Genomic DNA, 23,293 nt, shown 5'->3' on the forward strand with positions numbered 1-23,293 from the left:
CTAAATTCAAATGTGGCACCATCCACGTATATGATCAAATAGAACATTATATACAACATGGATTTGTATGAAAAAATAATTAAAAAAAATTACTTCATTTGAACAACATATAATCAACTATAACCAAATCAAAATGGAAGGTAATGAAAAGGGTCGAGGGGCGAAAACATAAGATATCAAATGTTAAAAGAGTAATTCTGACCAAACTTTGACAACTAAAGTGGAAAAAAATGAAAATTCTACACACTATGTTACAATACAAATACAGGAGAATGTAACGATTTGCGTTACTTAGCTGAAAGCCAGCTCAAGTGGGATTGCGCATGAATTCCCATGAGGATTAGAATCCCTCGAAAGACGATGCAAGAATCTTGAACAACCCATCAGGGTTATCTGCATGTACCTGCAGAAACACAGTTAAACATCACTATATATGCTTTTGATAACTACTAAACTTGAGAAAATTGAGAAAATAAAGTGCGTGAAGACAACATACCCAATGACCAGCATCTTCTAAGACGTGCATTTCAACTCCACCTCCCCCATCAACAGCCAGCTCCTCGGCAGCATGGATTCTCTGGATATCTTCAAGGGCCCATCTGTGCAAACTTCTCTCTGCTTTCAAAAAATTTACATGCACACCTTGAGGCAAGTTTTCCACGAGTTTCCTACATTATTGGTCAGATTAGAAAACTAGTTGCAAGCTACTTTGAGAACAATAATGTATACTGCTATGACTTGATCTAACGGCAAACAAATATAAGGGCATTATTTGGATCTAAAACACTTATAACACGCATCCCATCTATGATGATAATAAAGAAGTCAAAATGGCACAAACCATAAATTTGTTTCATCGTAGGACTGATACATTTCAGCGATTCCCTCAAGATCAAATACCCATGAGAAACTTGATGACGAACCAAAAGACGCCGCTGGTTTAAGGTTGGTTACCACCCACTGGACACAAACCAAAAAAATGAAATATAAGATTGCAAACACAACATCTCTACAATTGTCTTGAGGGTTTCTAGAGTAAACAACATAGATTATAATCGATAGAGTAGGAGAAGGTTAAGACTTAGGAGAACAGACAAGAAAGAATGAAGCAATCCAAGAAGATAGAAAGGACAAACTCTGACAATGGGATTTCCAGTGAGAGCTAACAAACCAAGAATGTAAGTTAACAGAAAACAGAAATTAAAGTGATGTAATTTCGGAGATAGTTGTTAAGCATATAACCCTTTCTGAAAGAGGCTGGAGTGCAGAATGGCCTTTACAGGCGTCTGCTCGCTGGTGATAACCAACTTCAACAGAAATCTATGGATAAGGAGATTATCTTTTGTGACATGGCAAATTCACGTAGTGGTCCTCAATTCTACAAATTTTGATTACAATTGTACAATAATTTAAGATTAGTATTAGCATTGGAAATATACCTGTGCCACATCTTTGGAAAAGCCTTGTTGAATGAGAGCATTCACAACCTCCTGCTTTGAGATGACCTGTCTTAATGGAAGGTCATAATATACTTACAATCATGGACGAAAGTATGATAAGAAACACAAAATATAAGGGAAAAAATTATTTCAACAATTTGATAAAACCGAAAGCACTAGAATATCTATACTGTCAGTATATATTAAAACACATTACATTTCTAGATTATATATTAAAACACATTACAATAGGTCAGTCATATCTTAAGAACTACTTGATTTGCACCATCTTTATGTTTACACTGTGATGACCTTTTAACCACATGGTCACTTTACATGTATTCACATGTATCTTTCTATACACAAATTAAGAGACTTGGGAACAGAGGGATAGAGATAGAAGACAGAGCATTCAAGGACATTACAGCAAGGATTATGAGGTCTGACCAAAGATGCTTTCTTAAAAGAATGTGATTATGTGAAATGAAATTAAGTCATTAAATAATATGTAAAACTTAATTTCAAATATTTCCATAATGCTAATATCAATTATGCCATGCCTGAATGAGATATCAATAACAGAAGCACGAATTACCACAAATTACTGATACAGAACATTTATGGCAAGGATAAGTTACTGCAGTCATGAAATATAACAATTACTTAGATTATTAGTTCTCGTTCTGTTTTCATTTTTTTTAAATATCAGAAAATCGTACATCATTGATAGACGCACATTTACCAAATGAATTTATCATCTCATCATTAAAATAACCCAGTTCATAATTAAATTATTTTGAGCCAATATAATCCAAGGCCTCCTAAAATGCAAGCTAGTGAACAGATCCCTTGAGTGTAAACAGATAGAGATACATCAAAATCCTCACCAATTCTAATCCAGTATAATTTAAGAATCATGTAATAGTGTACAGCATGAATTATGCCAAATAATCTATAACCCAAAAATGAACATGGTTGAGTAAGGACATGTTAGAACTTAAATACGTGCTATCCGCTATCAGAGAAACCATGCAATCTGGTAATTAGATCCACAATCATTTTAACTAAGTCATAATAAGTTTATTAGTTGTGTGGTTAAGTTTCTGGCTTTGATAATGTTTGACCCACATGCTTGCACAAGAGGAAGCATGTTAGGACTTGAATCATATTTTTAACCTGTACATGTTAGTTTATCATTTTTTAAGCAAATGATAACTTACCATAGTACAACATGAAATCAAAGCTCTTATCATTTTTTAAGCAAATCATAACTTACCAATTACCATAGTACAACAAGAAATAAAAGCTCACCTGCTTTGGCAGTTTACTAAGAAAATGAATTAGTTCAGCAGGATGATCCTCTCCATCTCCACCAGCTCTGACTTTTCCAGGAGTAGCATCCAAAACCCATACCTGTCAAAAATAAATTATAAGAGGAAAAAGATAAAAGCATCATTACAAAACATAGCAAGCAAATTAAATCTTAAAAGGAAAGCATGAAGGGATGACTAGGGCTGGCAAAGAGACAAGATGAGACAGGCCGGGATTTGCCAATCCTGTATGACAAGTCGGTTTGATGAATCACATAGATTTGACATGCCGGTCTTGTGTGTATGGCTAGTCTGTTTGATAAATAAAAGATATATGGCGTGTTGGTCATAGGCATATGACATGTCGTTTATGACAGAATTTGCAGCGTATGACAACAAACTCATGCCATCCAGGACAATTCGAGATCCCAATCTGGAATCGTGATTTTAATCGGGACGGGATAGGGACACTTTTTTTGGTCCCGATTGACTGTTCAGGGCAGAATTCGGGACACATTTTTTGCCTCGATTGATAATCAAGGCAGGACGGATGATGAAAAACACTAAAGTCTTGGGACTCTTATTTTTTAAAACAGACATGAGAGTATTTAGTAGCACAAGAATAAAATTTGATATTTGTCTGAATTGGTTAAACCCTCATTTTTCCTTTTGGTATTAAACCCTCATTATTCTAGCTCTGTGGCAAACAAAAGCAGTTAACACCTCTAAGACCTTGAATTCTACCACTGTGTTAAAGTTTGCACCACTGTAAAAGTTTCAATAACAATTAAAGTCAAAATCTGCATCTGTAGTTCAGAGGCTAAAATCAAAGTTGAAATTTCTAGCGAGAGAATTTACTGTGACTGGGCGTGCAAGTGGTTTGGCAGCTTGTTCCACCATGCTCAAGACAACTGCAGAGATAATTATGAAGCATATTAAGCACTTGAACCACCTGAAAAATTATGTAATTTAACTATCATATTCAATTGTTTGTCATTGAGGAAATTAAATGCGAAAAAATCTAAAATACCTTTTCCTCCAAAGCTGTGACCAACTAAAACTCTGGGTGTTATTCTGAGTTGAGCAACCTAACCCAATCAGAAAAATGAAATAAATACTTAGAAAAACAAAAATAAAAGCCAAAAAAATCTCAATCAAGCAGCATCTAAATGTATTTTTTTTCCCTTTTAAACAATAGGATTCTATTATATTTTTACTTCAACAAGATAAAAAAGAATGCATCTCATCCTAAGCTGAAAAACTAAACATTTCATTTTTTTTAATTCGTTAATCTATTTACTTATTTCCACACAAATTATGAAGGGGAAAAGAGAAAAAAGAGAATTAAACAAGTATTTTAAAAAAAAATTGAGCATGGGCCTGATGGAACTATCCTTAAAATAAACACAGGATCAAACAAAAATCTTCAAGTACCTTACTATTATATGAACTAAATATAAACATATTAAAGGCATATGCATTTTAAATTTTCTAACTTGGCTGTCTTTTGTCAGTATAAGAGAAAACAAAGCCACGAATGACAGAATGATAACATCTATGGCGGATTCCAACTAAAGCTAAAAGAATTAACTCTTAACTTTATCTAAATAAATCACCAAAACACTGGCATGTCAGACTACTAATGTGCTAGATAATATGCCAGGTGAAAAGGAAAGCTACAAACCCCAATTCTAGATTAAGAAAGCGTATTATGTTATTTTCGATGGTGCAAGAACAAGGCAGAACAACCATTAACGCTTTATAGGATCAACAAATTATCTAACTAAATGAAATGGATTTACATTATTCCTAAACACATTAGACTATAGAATCTTAAGTTAATTTCATAATCATTCATCCAATACTCGATGACATTATAGATCTACAAAACAAATTATGAAATTTAACTACCAAATCCAGGAGTCATCTAATGACCAACAAACTTAAATCTGATATATATTTCATATTGAGGTGGCTAATCCAGTTAAAGCCATTTTACCAGAAGTTACAAGGAAGTATATGAGTAACTGGTGGGTAATATTATAGCATTCATTGGTGCATAAGCAGATGGATCATATTAAATGATACAGAAACCATACAAAACAATGCAAATGGCAGGAGAAGTGTTCTAGCTAATGCAGAATTGAAGATGTATTAGATCTCAGTTTCAGAAAATGCAGAATGAGTAAAGGCATAATGTTTGCAAAAGAGTCATAACCAACACTTGAGAACTGCGCACCAGTTTCAAGACATCAAGGGCGGTTGAGGCAACAGTATGAGGCCCCCTTTTCTTGATTGATGTGGAATCACCATGACATCGCAGGTCTACAAGGAGAAACTGGATCAACAGGACCACAAGGAACAAGTAAGTTTCTCATGATTCTCAAAAAGTCACAAAATTAGCAATTACATTAGAGCTCATGTAACAAATTATCTGAATTAAATAATGAAACAATAAAACAATATTACAGATAAAAAAAAAATTGCATATTATCTGAATTAATAATGAAACAATGAAAAGATACATCACTGCCACGGGAATTTTGTGAAGAATGCTGTAGTACAAGGCACAGAGTGCTACAACTCCAGTGACTTTTTCCGTACACACGTCACATGCATACACACACTCAACAACACATCTACAGGTACAAAATAGCATAATCTAGCAAGCATAAGTTTATTTAAGAATACCTGCCACGTCGGATATGCTCGAGCCAGTCTTCGGGCAAAAGTTCCTGCACTATTCAACATTAATCAGAAACATTTCAAACCAACTATTTTATAAGCAACAGCTACAAGGAGGAACATTTTTTATTACAATTTATGATAAATGATCCTGAAGAAAGGAGAGAAATGGAACCCTTTGCCCACAACATTTTAATGAAAGAAATAAAACAAAATAAAAGTGGCACATTCAGTTTTTAACTAATTTAGACCTTTCAGGATATAACTATTGGCATCGCCCGCACTATGGCCAGAAAACCATGAATACAGCAGGACATGAAACATATATTTCAGAAAGACAGTGGCAAATAAATAATAGTTTGTGTTTAAGTAACAACTGGAGCCCAGAAGTACAAAAGACATGCATTAATTTATACCAATTGAACTCCACATTTTGTGACTGTCATCTCTGAACACCCACACACATCCATATATTACTTTAGGACTTATCATCCAAAAACCACTGCTTAAACCTCAAAACAATAAGCCAATCCTTATTTTTGTTGCCAAAGTCACATACAATTGGGTTAAGTTTCAGAGATCACACTCTAATATAATTTTTTTCTTCCCCAGTAATTAAAATGAATAGGTGCTTTAAATTCAAGAAAGGGAGCTCAATAGAAGATTCATTTTAGCCCATTAACCATACTTATCACATTGCCAAGCATATGCAAAAAACAGGTGCATACAGAATGACAAGAAACTGCAATTACATGTCTAAATATTATCAAGTCGTTTACATCAGATGGGAGAACTCATTGTTAGTCTGTTCATGTTGCTTGTATAAACCATTTCTCTTAGCCATGCGATTTATGTTTCTGAGCCATTTTGGCAAGTAGAACTATACCAATAGACTAAAACAATTAACAATAAATACCCCAGTTTTTCCTACTCCCAAGAATGCCATGCAAGAGAACAGCTGTTGGTGGATCCGGTATTGATTTGTCCATCATTGAGCTCCATCTTACCTGCATGACCAAATAGTTTACACGCATTATATACAGTGAGAATGATCAAACAAAAATGTCAGCATCTCTACTAGCACATCTCTTTTTTTTTAAAAAAAAAAAAAAACTTTTATAAAACTGTAAATTGAGGGACTCAGAAAACTTACAAGTGTTCCTTGAATAAGATCATACGCCTGCAAACAAAAATCAGACTATTTACCATATATTGTAAAAGAAGAACTAATAATGAAAGGTAAGTAAACAAACATAAGCATATTTCAAACATCAGCTTTCTATTACCAAGACTCCAGAAGGCTCAGCCACATCTTTGCCAACTCGAGCAAGCCTCTCATCTACTAATGCCATACGTACATTTATACGTTTAGCAACACTGCTTGATTGACCAAGAGCTAACCGAGAGACACGTAATGCATCATTCTACAAGGGCAAAACAAAAATAATATAATTACGGTTTTACCAAATTCATATTGCAAAAAAGTTTCCACTAATCATACAATTTTTATTTTCTTGGCCTGTAATTTTCTAACAATTACACATTTGCATTCAAATTCAGCCTGCAACAAGTGAAGATATTTGAATTCTCAGCACAGCAATGCTGAAAATTTTTACCTCGTAAGATCTCGAAATTCTCAAATTTACACCGAAAACGGACTCGAATTTTAGCTTCCTGTCGGCGAAATGGACGGCGCCCTGGCTCAACGGAGACGCGACAAAGTTTGAAATCGCCGACATTGTGATCGACCGGGCAAAACGACGCCGTAGGAGGACTTGAAAGAGCTCCGGATCGTTTTGCTCTACTCGACGCAGTGAGAAAACAGAGGGCGGAGACACCGAGGATGGGTTAGCGGTGCCTCAGAACCTCCGTGGCGGCGCAATCAAGGGACAAAACGACACCTTACCTCGCCCGTTTTGTGGTCTTTAGCGCGTAGAATATTGTCGCCTATTTATTGCTTTTGCCACGTGACTTGCACATGTGGTTCGCGGTGCAACTGTGTCACTCCTGGACATTCGTCGAGTCAAGTGGTTCAACGGTCACCCATCAACTGAAAGTCTAAATCAATCAAATTTTTTTTTTTTTTTATAATATTAACGGTTAAAGTCGTTTCACAACTTTAAAAAATTATAAAATATTAAATAACTACATAATAACCGTTAATCTAATGCTGACACTGTTAATGCAATGCTGACACTAAAAGGACAAAACGACTTTACGAAAGTTAAGGCGATCTCCAATGCATAACATTATTTTAGTGTAACACCAACATTAAAAATATATTTATTTTTATACTAAATTATTATTTTATTTTTAATCCATTTACACTAAAAAAAATATTCTTCTTTTATTCTTTTAATTCTCAAGAATTAATTCAATTAACACAATAAATATTACTATTAATATAGATAATTAAGTAATAAGTAATTTTATATCGATTAACAAAAAAATATAGAAAATTATTAAATTTACATTTAATAATTAAAAAAATATAAAAAATTATTAAAATGATATACAATAATACTTTTTGTTGTCATTTAGTATTATACAATTTCTATAAATAGCGAAACAATAATAATCCTAATATTAAAATTAATAAAAAAATTATATCCAATAATATTTTTTTATTAATGAGTATTCTAATTAAATACTACATTGAGAATGTAATAAATGCCCATTCGAAATAAAAGGCAATAAACATATATAATTCAGATATTTTTATAAAAATTTTAAAAAAAATTCACGCGTGATGTTAGTATAAAAGTATACAAATGATTAATTTAATATTTTTAATGTGCTCATGAGCATATTAGTTCTAAAAATAATTAGTTAAAGCTGCATATTTGAAAACAAATTAGTGCTGCTTGAAACGGTATTGGCAATTTATATTACCTGGTCATATATATATATATATATATATATGTAGGAATTTGGAGGCGTTACAGGTGCTCTGCTGTGCTGAAGACGGTTCGATCTTCTTTTGTTCAACACATTTTTTTATGTGTCGTCTGTTTGCATTAACAAATACCCCACGGTTTTTTATTCAAGTTGATGATATGGTATGGTATATGTGCATACATGTGGCAACTTTTTTTTTTTTTTTCTTAATTTACAAAACGTTGAAAAAAGAAGATGAAAGTGGCTTGGGCCTTGGGTTCTCAACTTATGTCATAAATCTAATTGATTTAAAGCTTAATCAGTCACTTATGGCATGCACTGCTTATGGCTTGTTCTCGCCTTACGAGCATCCAAGAAAAGTGCTGATGCTGCCGAGCTTATGGCTGCCTGGCCTGCAGGGTGCTTCCAAATCTTGCCAATTTGGAGGACATATCGGCGATGATCATTCATTTAAGCCTTTTTTAGATCAATATATAATTGTATAAGTCATTAGGCTGATCAAGGATAATAAGTTTGTAATTAAAACTGATCTGGTTAATGAAAGGATGTAATAAAATTTGTGACTTAGGGCCCGTTTGGGATTGTTTTTGGAGGATTAAAAGTAATTTTAAAAATCTAAAACTTAATTTTAGTGTTTGATAAAAAAAAAAATCAAAACCACTCTTGTCAAAATCAGTTCCTTTTACAACTGAATTTGAAAAGTAAGGAAGGGGTAACTTTTAGATTTTGATTTTGAAAATCAATTTTATCATTTAATACAATTCCATAAATCTCCTTAAAACTATTATCTAAATCCAAAATTATCCTTATTCAAATTGGAAACAAAATCTATATTTTAATAAATTTTATTATAATTCATCAATATAAATTTATTAATATCAATTTGTTGGTCTAATTATTATGAAATTTGTTTCACTATATTATAAATTTAATTATCAATTGCTTAAAGATAAAAAACCAATATATTATAAATTTTATTTTTAGTAAAAGATGATTATAATACACAATTAGAAATATTATATGTACATGTTTTTATATGTATAAGTAAATTTTATCCTACATTATATATATATTAGTCATTTATTTTCTCTCAGCAGTTTAATAGTAAAATTTATCAAACGTCCATAATTGCTTTCGAAACTCATAGTACTTCTAAAAATAAAATTTATTAAACACTTAACTGATTCTCTTCACAATTAATTATTTTTACAATACAACTAATAACAATTATTTTAGAAATTACAACATTCTCAAACTAGCCTTAGTTATATTTAAAACTACTGCAACAAACATTACTTTGCAATCATGTTTATAGTTGGGACTTGGAAGTATAATTTAAACGCGCGTAACTAGAAGGAATTTTAGAATAAATCTTGAGATAACATGACTAATTACTATAAGAATGATATATCTAATTAAATTTTATATAATTATTAATTACGTGCTGGTTCTTTAAAATAAATATATAGATATCATAACTTTATTTATTTGTAGTATAATTAAAATTTCTCGTAGTTCAGCCCTTTTCCTAAATATAGGAATACATTACTCATCTTAAGTCAAAATGAAACATAGAGTATGAAGGGTTTGCTAAATTTTGCAATGGGGTAATTTTTAAAAACCTCCCCTGAGGTTTGGACTTATTGTAACTAAATGGCGAGAATCTGTTTATTTGTAAAAAACCCCCTACCGTCAGTTAACTTTAACATTGACCGTTAGTTGACTGTGCAAAGACAATATTACCCTCAACAACAATTTATAGACGGAAATAACTAAAAAAAAATTAAAATTGTTGGCGTGAAAAGCACAAATCCTATTTTTTAATAATTTTATCTTTGTCAATTCCAAAAATTTACAATATCATAGGTAAAGATCATGACTATTTCATTTTCAAGTTTTTAATTTTATCTTTTTTGTAGAAACTTTAAGAAAATATCAATAATTTAAAAAGAATTTTTAAAATTTTTAATTTTATCTTTCTTATAGGAACTTTAAGAAAATATCAATAATTTAAAGAGGGTAAAATAACCAACAATTTTAATTTTTTTTTTAGTTATTTTCGTCTACAAATTATTGTTAAGGGTAATATTGTCTTTACACAGTCAACTAACGGTCAATGTTAAAATTAACTGACGGTAGGGGATTTTTTACAAATAAATCAATTCTCGCCATCTACTTGCAACAAGCCCAAACCTCAGGGGAGGTTTTTAAAAATTACCCTTTTGCAATGTTTGCCATTCAAGAATAGTAAATTGAAAAGACTTGGGAACAAAATAAAAAATTAAAAAAAGGTACAACCACGTGGACGGTGAAATGAGATTTTTAGAAACATAAGGTTCTACACATATATTATGATAAATTATAAGGATTCAAATGTAATGTTCAAAGCAAAATTGCATGACTTTCTTTTGCAAGTCGCCTAAGCCCCGCATAAACCCTCGGTTTTTCCTGACGGAGGTGGCAAGGCCACCCGATTAAAGCCGCCGGCGCCGATGACTATCACTCATTCATCGAACTAAAAGCTCAATAATCAAAAATCGAAACTACCCATTTGATCAAAATTTCACAAACCAGCAAATGAGGGTGAATTGTCAGCGATGTTCTCACTTGCCACTTACCATGTTAGTGTATGCCGCCATCTTCATCTCGTCTCATTCTCAATGGCCTCTCTGTGTCTCAACTTCAGAAATTTATACCCAAGAAATGGAAACAGCCCATCAATAATGAACATATTATGAGAATTAATCTTCTTGAAACTCTCAAAGATTTTGCAGGCCGAGGCAATTTATCGAAAGCATTCGAAGCTTTTACTCGAATCAGGATTACTGCAGCCTCTCATGATGTTGTGTTAGACTCATTTGCTCATATTATTTTTTGTTGTGGTAAGGTTAAAGCATTGGCGCAGGGGAAGCAGCTTCATGCTTGTGCAATAGCTTTGGGTTTGGAAAAAAATCCCGTTTTGGTTCCCAAGCTTGTAACTTTTTACGCAAGCTTTAGTCTTTATAATAATGCTTGTTTTCTTGTTGAAAATTCTAATATCCGGTACGCTTTGCCTTGGAATTTGCTTATATCTTTGTATGTTAGAGATGGGTTTTACGCAGAGGCGTTGTGTGTTTATAAACAAATGCAGAGTAGGAGGATTAGAGGGGATAATTTTACATACCCGTCTGTGCTTAAGGCATGTGGTGAAATGATGGATGTGGATTTTGGAAGGGTGGTTCATAGTTGTATTGATGCTTGTCATGAATGGAGCTTGTTTGTGCATAATGCACTGGTTTCGATGTATGGGAAGTTCGGGCAAGTGGATGTTGCGCGGAGGTTGTTTGATAAAATGCTCGAGAGAGATGCTGTTTCTTGGAACACGATGATCTCTGCTTATGCTTCCAAGGGATTGTGGAAGGAGGCTTTTCAGCTGTTTGTCGAAATGCAGGAGGAAGGTGTTGAAGTTAATGTCATAACTTGGAACACCATAGCCGGAGGTTGCTTGCGAACAGGCAATTTCAAGGGTGTCCTTGAGTTGTTATCACGGATGAGAACACAGGAAACCTATTTGGATTCAGTTGCAACTGTTATTGGTTTAGGAGCTTGTTCCCATATTGGGGCCTTAAAATTGGGTAAAGAGATTCATGGTTCTGCTGTTCGTGGCTGTTATGGTGAGTATGAGAATGTTCGGAATGCATTGATCACTATGTATGCAAGATGCAAGGACCTTAGGCATGCCTGTATTTTGTTTAAGATGACAGCAGAAAAAAGTATAATCACCTGGAACTCCATGCTTTCTGGTTACACTCACTTGGATCGTGCTGAGGAATCTGCATTCCTTTTTAGAGAGATGTTTCGTTCTGGGGTGGAACCAAATTATGTGACAATTGCGAGCATTCTGCCTCTTTGTGCTAGAGTAGCTAATCTACAACATGGTAAAGAGTTCCATTGCTACATTCTAAGGCGTGCGATGTTTAACGAACATTTGTTATTATGGAATTCTCTTGTGGAGATGTATGCAAGATCGGGAAAAGTTCCAGAAGCAAAAAGCGTGTTTGATTTGATGAGCAGACGGGATGAAGTGACTTATACTTCGTTGATTGCTGGATATGGAATCCAGGGAGAGGGGCGAGTAGCTCTGAAACTATTTGAAGAGATGAACAAGAATCAAATCAAACCAGACCATGTTACCATGGTTGCAGTTCTATCAGCTTGCAGCCATTCAGGTCTAGTGGTTGAAGGTCAGAAGCAGTTTGAAAGGATGACTAGCATCTATGGTATATTCCCCCAATTGGAACACTTTGCTTGCATGGTCGATCTCTATGGAAGGGCTGGTTTGTTAAATAAAGCAAAGGAGATCATCACAAAAATGCCTTACACTCCAACCTCTGCCATGTGGGCTACTCTCTTAGGTGCCTGCCAAATACATAGAAATACAGGTATTGGGGAATGGGCAGCTGAGAAATTATTGGAAACAAGACCTGAAAATTCAGGTTACTATGTGCTGATTGCAAATATGTATGCTGCTGCTGGTTGTTGGGATAAGCTAGCGAAGGTGAGGACATGCATGAGAGACTTGGGCGTAAGGAAGATTCCTGGTTGCGCTTGGGTTGATGCGGGCAGTGTATTTTCTCCATTTTTGGTGGACGATACTTCAAACGTTCAGGCACAAGAGATTTACCCTTTATTGGGTGGATTAACGGAGCTAATGAAAGATGCTGGTTATGTTGTTAAGGAGGAATTTTGTTCAGAGGAAGAAATCGTTGAAGAAATTGGATGAAAGTAGATAATTTTGTTAAAATCCTGGAGTCTTGTTTATTTTCCTATTTGAAGCAACTTATTACCATTGGAGCTCAACATGGGAGAGCTTTTGTCAAATAGAACTATCGAAATTCCATCCCTCTGAATCTCAAATTCTTTTGGCAGCTCAGTTTTTTCTCGCTGCTTTTGCCATGCGCGGAGAGGAAATGATAATGGCACTCCTTTATGAAAACAGGTGCATCTCTGATCAGGCTCAATATTGCATTTGTATTCATAATGTATAATTGAACAACAATTATAGAACGATATGATTTGCAAAAGATGAAGAAGAGTATTTTTATACTGATTATGCCACATGTAGTCGATATCCGTTATGATTTTCTTTCTCCTTTGTGATGTATCATATGGCTCAATACATTATGCAACTGTAAATGTAGAAATATATTGGCAGGTGAAAATATGATACATTGATACTTGCTCATTTCATTCAGCTAACTTGAATTACATGGGAAAGATGTACTTTATACACATAAAAAATAGCTAACGTTGTTAAAGACCATTTGGTGGTACTTACAAAATATGGATCAGAGATTTAGTTTTTTCTTCATGCTGATATAGGTAGTAATGTATACAACTGGACCTACTAATTTGACTGAAGTGAAATAGTGTTTTCAATTACAGCCGGTCCGCTAGCTGGGGAAATTGTTGCAGCAGCCAAGTTACAGCCCCGATAGCAGCCTGCACTCAGAAAAAAGAGTTTGAGGAGGATCAATACTCTGTATAAGCATAAAAGTGAATACATAATTCATCCACTTCTAGTATTACTCTTTGCAACTCAACTTTCACTAGCATCTTGACAGACTTGAGAAAAATGGAAAAGTAACTTGCCAAATTTTACAACTTTCAATCCAAGGGGAACATGATAAACCAATTCTCATCAGATGACTACCATACATTTGATACCTGTCTCATTAACTATATACAATCTCTGACAAAAATCTGATAATCGATCAGGTGATCATTGTAGTTAATTTCTGGGAAACCTTGAGATAGATACAATAATTCATTTATCCATATTTTACAAGGAAAAAAAATAACAAACCAGATAGTTAAAGGATTTGGTACATATTCTCCAATAGCTGGTGAATTAGGACTAAAAGCATTTTGAGATTGTGTTATAGAATGAAGGCTGATGTATGTACATACCAAAGCTGTCTCCCCAGGCTTGAATGCAGGTTCAACAATGTCTCGTCCATAGCTGATTTTAGATGACAACGTGAGTATCGCCAGTAACAATTCGTAATTTCAATTTGTTAAAGCTTGAAAGTAGAAACTACATGTTTTAACTGATCATAATTTTCAAATGAAAAGAAATCCCTTGGCCATATATCTCAAGGCTTGAATAAGAGGCTACTGGATTTGCAACTCCAGAAAACAGGCAACTGAAAAATGTCTTTACCTTTTGCTAAGAAACCAAAAATAGGAGACCAAAAACTATAATTAATTGAACACAAAAGCTTTGACTCACGTTATCTGTCTCTTGCCATTCACAACCTCCAGTTTATAAAAGCTGCAACCTTTGCTGAAAGGAAATGGCTTTCCTTTCCATTCTGTCAATATTTCCTTTGGTTATTAAATTCATCAAGGAAAAAAGTAACATTTAAAGAAGTTAAAATGCACCATCAATCAAGATTTATATAACAAAATATATTCTCTAAAATACCTAAATGCCATGTAACACCAACGGCTGAAGAATCTTCAGCAGAAATGTCATCAATAACAAATTGCAAGTCAGAGCTGATAGAATCACTGAACTTCTTGAAGAAGTCTAGAGTTGCCTACAGACAGATTGAAGACAAATTGAGTTTAGACCGAGAGATCAAAAATTGATACCTAGATTGAAGGTCAAAAAGCAGAATAAATTGCAGATAAAAGATCGAGTTCCTGTGATCTCTTTGAGCTCAGAAATTGATTTTCTTTTATTCCAACTTCAATATTATCTTTGTCTTTGCTATGATCTTCTAGTTTAGTACTGAAAATTCCTCTTACACAAACATTTGTGCCAATTAGCTGGAAAATATGTAATAATCTTTCTAGAATTCATCAATCCTATAAAAAGTCTCAAACTACTTTCAATTTTTCAATGTTGCATATTTATATAGTGGATTCATTACATATTTTTTCAACAAATTAGTCAAAAATTATCTAAATTTTCTTGGAACTCAAGCTATAGAGAAGCGCCAAAATAAATTTTAAACCTTTATCAATGTTAAGAACAAAAATGACCCTTTAGTCCTTCATATGAATTATTTTACCACTTTGATCTTGATAAATTTTTTTAATATTTTCATTCTTAATGTTAAAACATTAGTGGAGAATACACGTACCGTTAAAGTATAAATGTAACATTTACCAGACAAATTAATTGTTTTTATATTTGTATTATAACCCTGTGTGTGTGTGTATTTGTTATTGCTTTTGACGGCTGAGATGAAGTAACACATTACAAATTTATCAAGGACTGAAATGGTATTTTAAGGACTAAATTGCGAATCGCCGTGAAAAAGTGATAATAGAAGTAATAACATGATCAGTTTGGGCAGCGCACGTGACACGCACATGCGTTGGTTACCTTACGGCCAAGGAATGGACGTGGAAAGATAAGGTCTTCGTAGACACAGTCGTCAGCAATGAGTTCCTCCACAGAGGCAAGATCACGGCCGTTGATACCAGCATAGAATCTCCTAACAACAACCGCTCCACCACCGTCATCGCCATCGACGTTGCTGGTCGTCGGCAGTGGAGATGCAACGTCGACAGCGGTCCGATTATTTTCTGATGAGGAGATCCTCAGCTTGCTCAGTGGGGCCAAACGCTTTCTTGTTGTAGGTGTTGAGATAAAGTGACTGGAGATTGTTGAATTTGAATATGAAAACGTTGTCTGATTTAAGCAAGGGAGAAGGGAAGAAGGAGAAGTGCGGAGGGAGGATGATGATATGCTGGACGTCATCAGCATGGTCGATAATGCTGCCGAAGTGCTGATTGAGTGATTGTATGAGATGAAAAATGGAAACTGTTAAAAAGTTTAAAACTAATGCATTGGAATTGCACTGTTGTATTTTATGAGTTTCCAAGTTAATTTTAAATTAGAAAAATTTGAAGTCATTAATTTCATAAAATTCAGTTGTAAAAAAATTCCAATCCTAAATATTAAAAGAAAGTAATAAAAAAACATTATCATATTTTTTGCAATTATAAAGGAAAAAAAATCTATTGTTCTTGTGAGTAGAATCACAAATTTATTTCATTAATTCATTCATTATACACTATTTAGCCTCTACTAATTATAAACTTTAAGTATTATATTTAGCAGACAACTACTCAATACCTAATATCATGAAATGAAATATTTATTAGAATTTTAAAAAATTAGTGTCTAAATTAAAAAAATTTTTAAAAAAAATCTCATGCGTTCTCTTAAAATAATTTCTCCAAATTTAAAAATTAATAGCTAAATTAAAAAAAATATGTAAAAAAAAAAAATATCTCAAGAAGTTGGTAATTTGAATTTCACATTAGCTTTATTCTTACTAATCAAGAAAGTCAGTCATGGAAAGCACACAGGCGCTAGCTCTCTCTCTGTCTCTTTGTGTTCACAGTTTCCCTCCAAATCCTATCAGCAACAACCACCAATTCTTCAAACTCAAAGCTTCAGCAACAAAACCCGAATCAACGTACTTCCAAAAACGTAAGAAGTACCACACCAAAAAATCCGCTGAAAAAGATGCATTTCCATCGTCGTTACCGCTCCACGAAAAGAACCCACGTGCCATTTACAAGGACATTCAAAGATTCGCGAGGCAAAACAAGCTCAAGGAGGCCCTTGTCATCTTGGACTACATGGACCAGCAAGGTATCCCTGTTAACGTCACCACGTTCAATGCTCTTATTACTGCTTGTGTTCGAACTAGATCGTTAGTGGAAGGGAGACTAATTCATACCCATATTTGGATTAATGGGTTGGAGAATAATGGGTTTCTGCGAACGAAACTTGTGAAAATGTATACCTCTTGTGGGTCCTTTGAGGATGCAGAGAAAGTGTTTGATGAAAGTTCTAGTGAGAGTGTTTATCCTTGGAATGCTTTGCTTAGAGGTGCTGTCATTGCCGGGAAAAAGAGGTATCGCGATGTTCTTTTCAATTATATGAAAATGCGTGAGTTGGGTGTTCAATTGAATGTTTATACTTTCTCTTGTGTGATTAAGAGTTTCGCGGGTGCGTCTGCGCTTATGCAAGGTTTGAAGACACACGCGTTGTTGATCAAGAATGGTTTTCTTGATTATTCGATTCTTAGGACCAGTTTGATTGATATGTATTTCAAATGTGGCAAAATTAAGCTCGCTAGGAGGGTGTTTGATGAAACTGATGACAGAGATATAGTTATGTGGGGGTCCATGATTGCGGGTTTTGCCCATAATAGATTGCGCTGGGAAGCTTTGGATTGTGCCAGGTGGATGATTCGTGAAGGGATATATCCAAATTCTGTTGTGTTAACTATATTACTCCCTGTGATTGGGGAAGCTTGGGTGCGGAAACTAGGACAAGAGGTTCATGCTTATGTGTTGAAAAATGAGAGATATTCAGAGGAGTTGTTTGTTCGGTCTAGCTTGGTTGATATGTATTGTAAGTGTAGAGATATGAATTCTGCTAGGCGGGTGTTTTATGAAACGGAGGAGAGGAATGAAATTTTATGGACTGCTTTGATGTCGGGTTATGTCTCCAATGGGAGGCTCGGGCAGGCCTTGAGATCAATAGCTTGGATGCAGCAGGAAGGGTTCAGGCCTGATGTTGTCACAGTTGCTACTGTTATCCCGGTTTGTTCTCAGTTGAAGGCTTTGAATCACGGGAAGGAGATTCATGCTTATGCTGTCAAGAATCAGTTCCTCCCCAATGTGTCAATAATTACATCTTTGATGATAATGTACTCTAAGTGTGGTGTCTTGGACTATTCTCTCAAATTGTTTGATGAGATGGAGGTGAGGAATGTGATTTCATGGACTGCCATGATTGATTCATGCATTGAAAATGGACGTTTGGATAATGCACTTGGTGTGTTTAGGTCAATGCAGTTGTCAAAGCACAGGCCTGATTCTGTTGCAATGGCAAGAATGTTGAGTGTTTCTGGTCAACTTAAAGCTTTGAAGCTTGGGAAGGAAATTCACGGACAAGTTTTGAAGAAAGATTTTGCGTCGGTTCCTTTTGTTGCTGCTGAAAATATCAAAATGTATGGGATGTGTGGATTTCTTGAATGTGCAAAGCTGGTGTTTGATGCAGTCCCTGTCAAAGGTTCTATAACTTGGACTGCCATTATAGAAGCATATGGATATAATGACTTATGTCAAGAAGCACTTAGTCTTTTTGTTAAGATGAGAAATGGTGGTTTTACACCAAACCATTTCACTTTCAAAGTTCTTCTATCAATTTGTAACCAAGCTGGATTTGCAGATGAAGCTTGCCGGATATTCAATGTAATGTCACGTGGGTATAAAATTGAGGCATTGGAAGAACATTACTTGATAATGATTGAAATTCTTACACGTTTTGGTCGCATTGAAGAGGCTCACAGATTTAGAGAAATGAGTTCGTCATTGTCATAACAGAGACATTTTTCTTATCTTCCGAATCATCAAGTAAGCTCCTGGAACCTCCTATATTATCATTTGTTTGCAAATGTATATATTTGTTGTATAACATAATAGTTTTAGCTGCGAAAGGATGAATGATTTTTCATTGTAATTAAAGGAGAAATTATAAACACATATTATGTTGAATGCAATAATTCAAAAATTTGCTCACAACATTATAGGTTTATAATCTACAAATAAAATTAGGACAAAATGTATATAAAATAAAATTCTTCTGACGCTGCCTTGAACTCCACAATAATAGCTGAGGCTAGTCTTTGGCATGTGAAATCTTCTCTGCTAATTTCTATAGCTGATCTTTTGTCTCTATTAGTTCTATAAATATATATATATATATATATATGAACATGATAGTTTTAATATGGGTACTCATTTTTGGGTGTTATCTTTTAAAAAATTTAGCTAGGATTTCAGCCAATGGTGTGGAGATTATAATGAATGGGAAAAGATATGAAAAATGAAAGGTACTATTCATATACTGCACAAATGCAGCATCCATTAGTATCAAAGTTAAGTGTACTAACTTCTGTAACCTCAAATTTTCAATGGAATGGATGCATTGCAAATTTTCCAATGTACTAGTTTGTAAATCTGAGGTAAGGAGTAATATAAACACAGGTACAAGCAAAACAAGGCCTATATAAACATCGGCACTACCCAATGAACATCTGCTTGTGGAGCTTTGAAAAATTTCATTCTCTTTGGGTGTGGCTCGTCTCCCTCGCTGGATCTGAAACTTTCACTAGGGTATTCCATTGATTCCCCAAAATCTCGGGCATACAGTAAATGAACTGCATACCTTTTTATCTCACACCAGTCGCTACGTCCAAAATCATGAGTATTCAAGAGATAGAACTCGATGATGGCCTCCTTGTTATGGTGACAATATTCACCAAAATTGTTAGAAAGCACAGCAAAATCATACCCCAAAAATACATGATCGGACAACACATAACGAGGTCTGCTATAACCATCGCCCCAGTCAAACAAAGAGCCTTCTGCGACGTGCCAGGTATCATCTCTGGCTTTGAGTTTGCATTCATAGACAATTCTAAGACCCATCCCTACATCTTGATGGTCTCGAAACGCTACAACAACGCACAAAGCAATGCCAACAAATTTATCACTGAAGGAAACTGGTGGCAGCTTGAGAATAGTGGAAGATCCTGCACTCTGAAAGCTAAACCAGTCTGGAACTTCACTACCAGGGAAACTGATGCAACCCAAAGGTGTTTCATATGATTCCTGTCGATAACAAATAATTTAGTAAAAATATACCAAAAAAGAAAAATTAAGATTATACAAAAAGAGTCACTGCAAGGGAGACACCTTATGATATTCATTCCACCAAGCCGTTGCCATAAGCTGAATTTTCAGCTGGGCATCTTTGGCAATTTCTTTGAGCTCATCTCCATCCAAATTGAAACAATTGATGAAGTTGAGTGCCTGTGAATTCCATATTGTTGGTGTGAATAGAATAGAGAAACCTGATAATTCCTTTAGTGATGTGCAACAATTTGCATCCATGTAGCTTATATTGCATGGAAGTTCTGGTAAGGATTGAAGCCTCTCACAATAGGTTAAATCGAGCCATAATAAATTTGTAAGGTGTATGATGCTTGTCGGAATTCTCTCAAAATTGTTTCTATTTAGAAACAGTATATATAATGAGGATAACTGGCCAAGACTGTTGGGTAATTCCGTGATGCCGCAATCGGAGAGATCTAGATTTGTCAGAATGCGCAAGCCTGACATAGTAGGCAGTCGCAAACCCATGTGTGACTTACTCTGATATCCCTCAAAAGATAATCTGTAAAGGTTGTTCAATTGTACAATAGATGATGGTACTTCTCTTATAGAACTTCGCTCAGCTTTCATTTCCCTCAAAGCCTCTAAATTTCCAAATTCGTCAGGCAATCTCTCAACTTTAGTGCAACCAGAGAGATTAAGATGCTGAAGAGATTTCAACTTACAGAAGCTGCTTGAGAGACACTCGAGCCTTGAACAGTTTTCAAGATTCAATGTAATTAGTCTTGACAGACACTCGATTGACAAGGGTAGCTCTTCAATTGCAGTTCCATCTAGAAACAATTCTTCTATCGTACAAGCGATCTCTGGAAACGTGTTCAGATTTGAGCAGCCAGAGAGAAAAAGCTGTTTCAGAGATTCCAAGTGAATGCTTGTAGGAAGACTCTTAATGCATTTGCAGTGCCTTAGACTCAGGATAGCAAGCTTATTCAAATATTTAATCGATGGGTGAATCTCAAGCAAGCTCGAACAACCATCTAAATTCAACTTCTCAATATTTGAGGCCAGTGAAAGGTCTGGGATTTCAGTTAGCTGCTTGGAGTGGCTCAGATCCATATATTTCAAGTTAAGAAGTTGCTGCAAGAAGGAACGAAATAAGATAATATTAATCAGTAACTTTAAGGACCTCATCGAAATTTTACCCAAATTCAGAAATTAACAGTACCTGAGCACCACCCCATAGTTTTTCAACACTACTGTGAGGCATTTCAAGTGCAATAAGATTCTCTTGATGAATATACGATGGCATTGCTTTCAATGGGTATCCATTCCAATGAAAGTACTTCAACTCACTGAAAACATAATCCAGGCCTTGAAAATGATGCACCTTATTCTTGTGCTCTCCATCAACTGAGTTATAGAATTTGAGGAATCTCAATTTATGCATCTTTATGAAAGTTTGTGGATTTAAGTTTATGTCTTTGACTTTTGACATATCCAAGGAGATGCCTTCAATTGTTTCAGTCCCCTGAAAAGAACACAAGTTAGCACTGCATTTGTGACACATTAGTTTGTCTAACAGTTTGTAAATTTGGATGTGTTACCTTATTTCTTGTCAAAACATGATAAATATCCTCATGATTCCACAATCGGCTACGTTTTCCAGGATCTTTGATAGATTCTTGTCGAACAATTTCTCTACCCATCCTTTGTAGCAAATCATGCATTGTTATCTTGTTCTTTAATATGATTATGAGAGACTTATCAACAAGAACACTTATGCCTATTTCTGCTGAGAAGCCACTAGCATCTAGGAACTCTACTACAAGATCTTTATCTTCTCCTTTGAAAAAACACGCAATATCTAGAAATATATTCTGCTCTTCATCATCCAACCCATCATAACTTGCTTTTAGCACCTTTTGGATATCCAAATGAGGAACTTTTTTCAGCTTATTTGCAGCACTTTCCCAATCTTCCATTTTCCTTCCGAACAAAAAACAACCCAAAACTTTAAGTGCTAATGGAACACCTTGAGCAAATTTTATTATCCTATCTGACAGCTCCTTATAACTTGGATCAGCGTTCTGGTTTTGTCCAAAGGCATGTCGACTAAAAAGCTGAAGAGCATAATAATCAAGCAATGCCTCAACTTCATATATTCCATCCACTCTACAGTTTTTAAGCACCTGTTTATCTCTTGTTGTTATTATTATTCGACTCCCTGAAGCGAACCAATCAAGGCTTCCGATCAAGAATGTTATTTGTTCGGAACAAGTAACATCATCAAAAACAATTATAATCTTCTTGCGGCTAAACCTTTTACCTCTAAAGTTGAGGCCAACATTTGGAACGCCAACAATTGGACTTTCATCCTCTAATAACCCAGAAAAAAGTTTTTGTCGCAACTGAGACAGGCCACCAGTTTTTTCGGATTCTTCTCTAACATTTTGAAGAAAGTAAGAACCTTCAAATTGGTTAGAGATTCTGTTGAAAATGGCACCAGCAAGTGTTGTCTTTCCTATACCACCGATTCCCCAAATTCCTAAAGTGTAAACATCTTTGGATCCTGTGCTTAATAATGATTCAATTTGCCGTATGCTTGATTCTACTCCAATCAGGTCTTTGTTATCAGTTGGATACATATCATTCAGTCTCTTCAAAATTTCTCCGACAATTTTCTCTATTAGTAGAGATTCAGGCCTAGAGGTGGCAAAAATACCCGCCCGGTCCGGACCCGGACCGTACCCGGGTGTTGCGGGCCGGGTATTACCCGGCCCGGGTATGAAGCCGGGTCGGTCTTGGGCATCACTTGATAAACCCGGAACCCGGATTTTATTAAAAAAAATTATAAAATATATATTATTTTAAATATTTTATATTTATTTGACTTATTTATTATACATATATAAAGTTTTAAACACTTAAAGTTTATATTTTCATGTCAAATTTTATTGAAATAAATTTAAAACTTATAAAATTATCAAAAAATAAAAAATATATACACATAAAATATTAAAAAATATAAAATCCAGGTACCCGGATTAAAACCCGGCCCGGACCCGGACCCGGACCGGTTGCATCCGGGCAGGGTCCGGTCATGGCAATACCCGGACCCGGCCCGGGGTTTTGCCATCTCTATTCAGGCCTTACAAATATGAAAATTGCAAAATGAAAAATCTTAAAGAACAAGGAAATTTCAGCAAAAAGTAATTAGAAAAATGGAAAATGATAACTCATAAAAAGTCCATCATTGTAGTGTTTATT

The 23,293-nt window shown here is 34.8% G+C and overlaps 6 protein-coding genes across 6 annotated transcripts; 2 read left to right on the forward strand and 4 right to left on the reverse strand.

Annotated features, from left to right (window-relative positions):
• Window positions 1–113: 113 nt before the first annotated feature.
• Window positions 114–7,492, reverse strand: LOC18046190 (protein ABHD11). Its single transcript, XM_006441575.2, has 13 exons — window positions 7,051–7,492; window positions 6,721–6,858; window positions 6,588–6,614; window positions 6,351–6,441; window positions 5,441–5,484; window positions 4,989–5,087; window positions 3,780–3,837; window positions 3,608–3,660; window positions 2,751–2,852; window positions 1,440–1,505; window positions 842–960; window positions 497–668; window positions 114–403 (listed from the first exon to the last, which is right to left on the reverse strand). The coding sequence occupies exons 1-13, from the start codon at window positions 7,171–7,173 to the stop codon at window positions 341–343; spliced, it is 1,155 nt and encodes a 384-aa protein (XP_006441638.1). The 5' UTR covers window positions 7,174–7,492; the 3' UTR covers window positions 114–340.
• A 3,270-nt stretch (window positions 7,493–10,762) lies between these two features.
• LOC18046191 (pentatricopeptide repeat-containing protein At1g71490) lies at window positions 10,763–13,440 on the forward strand. Its single transcript, XM_024189160.1, has one exon. It carries the CDS (start codon window positions 10,962–10,964, stop codon window positions 13,092–13,094), a length of 2,133 nt encoding a protein of 710 aa, XP_024044928.1. The 5' UTR covers window positions 10,763–10,961; the 3' UTR covers window positions 13,095–13,440.
• An 86-nt stretch (window positions 13,441–13,526) lies between these two features.
• LOC18046192 lies at window positions 13,527–16,224 on the reverse strand. The gene is made up of 5 exons (XM_006441577.2): window positions 15,708–16,224; window positions 14,799–14,913; window positions 14,604–14,685; window positions 14,282–14,333; window positions 13,527–13,813 (listed from the first exon to the last, which is right to left on the reverse strand). Exons 1-5 carry the CDS (start codon window positions 16,089–16,091, stop codon window positions 13,751–13,753), a joined length of 696 nt encoding a protein of 231 aa, XP_006441640.1. The 5' UTR covers window positions 16,092–16,224; the 3' UTR covers window positions 13,527–13,750.
• Window positions 16,225–16,648: 424 nt separating this feature from the next.
• On the forward strand, window positions 16,649–19,438 carry LOC18046193 (pentatricopeptide repeat-containing protein At1g71460, chloroplastic). The gene is made up of 2 exons (XM_024189988.1): window positions 16,649–18,763; window positions 19,397–19,438. The coding sequence occupies exon 1, from the start codon at window positions 16,685–16,687 to the stop codon at window positions 18,728–18,730; it is 2,046 nt and encodes a 681-aa protein (XP_024045756.1). The 5' UTR covers window positions 16,649–16,684; the 3' UTR covers window positions 18,731–18,763; window positions 19,397–19,438.
• Window positions 19,400–21,150, reverse strand: LOC18046194 (disease resistance-like protein DSC1). Its single transcript, XM_024189989.1, has 2 exons — window positions 20,108–21,150; window positions 19,400–20,023 (listed from the first exon to the last, which is right to left on the reverse strand). Exons 1-2 carry the CDS (start codon window positions 21,140–21,142, stop codon window positions 19,415–19,417), a joined length of 1,644 nt encoding a protein of 547 aa, XP_024045757.1. The 5' UTR covers window positions 21,143–21,150; the 3' UTR covers window positions 19,400–19,414.
• Window positions 21,151–21,224: 74 nt separating this feature from the next.
• Window positions 21,225–22,671, reverse strand: LOC112099678 (disease resistance-like protein DSC1). Its single transcript, XM_024187099.1, has 2 exons — window positions 21,631–22,671; window positions 21,225–21,554 (listed from the first exon to the last, which is right to left on the reverse strand). The coding sequence occupies exons 1-2, from the start codon at window positions 22,669–22,671 to the stop codon at window positions 21,225–21,227; spliced, it is 1,371 nt and encodes a 456-aa protein (XP_024042867.1).
• Window positions 22,672–23,293: the final 622 nt, after the last annotated feature.

This window comes from Citrus clementina, unplaced genomic scaffold (assembly GCF_000493195.1).
Source record: "Citrus clementina cultivar Clemenules unplaced genomic scaffold, Citrus_clementina_v1.0 scaffold_3, whole genome shotgun sequence".
In the NCBI taxonomy this organism is placed as follows: Eukaryota; Viridiplantae; Streptophyta; class Magnoliopsida; order Sapindales; family Rutaceae; genus Citrus; species Citrus x clementina.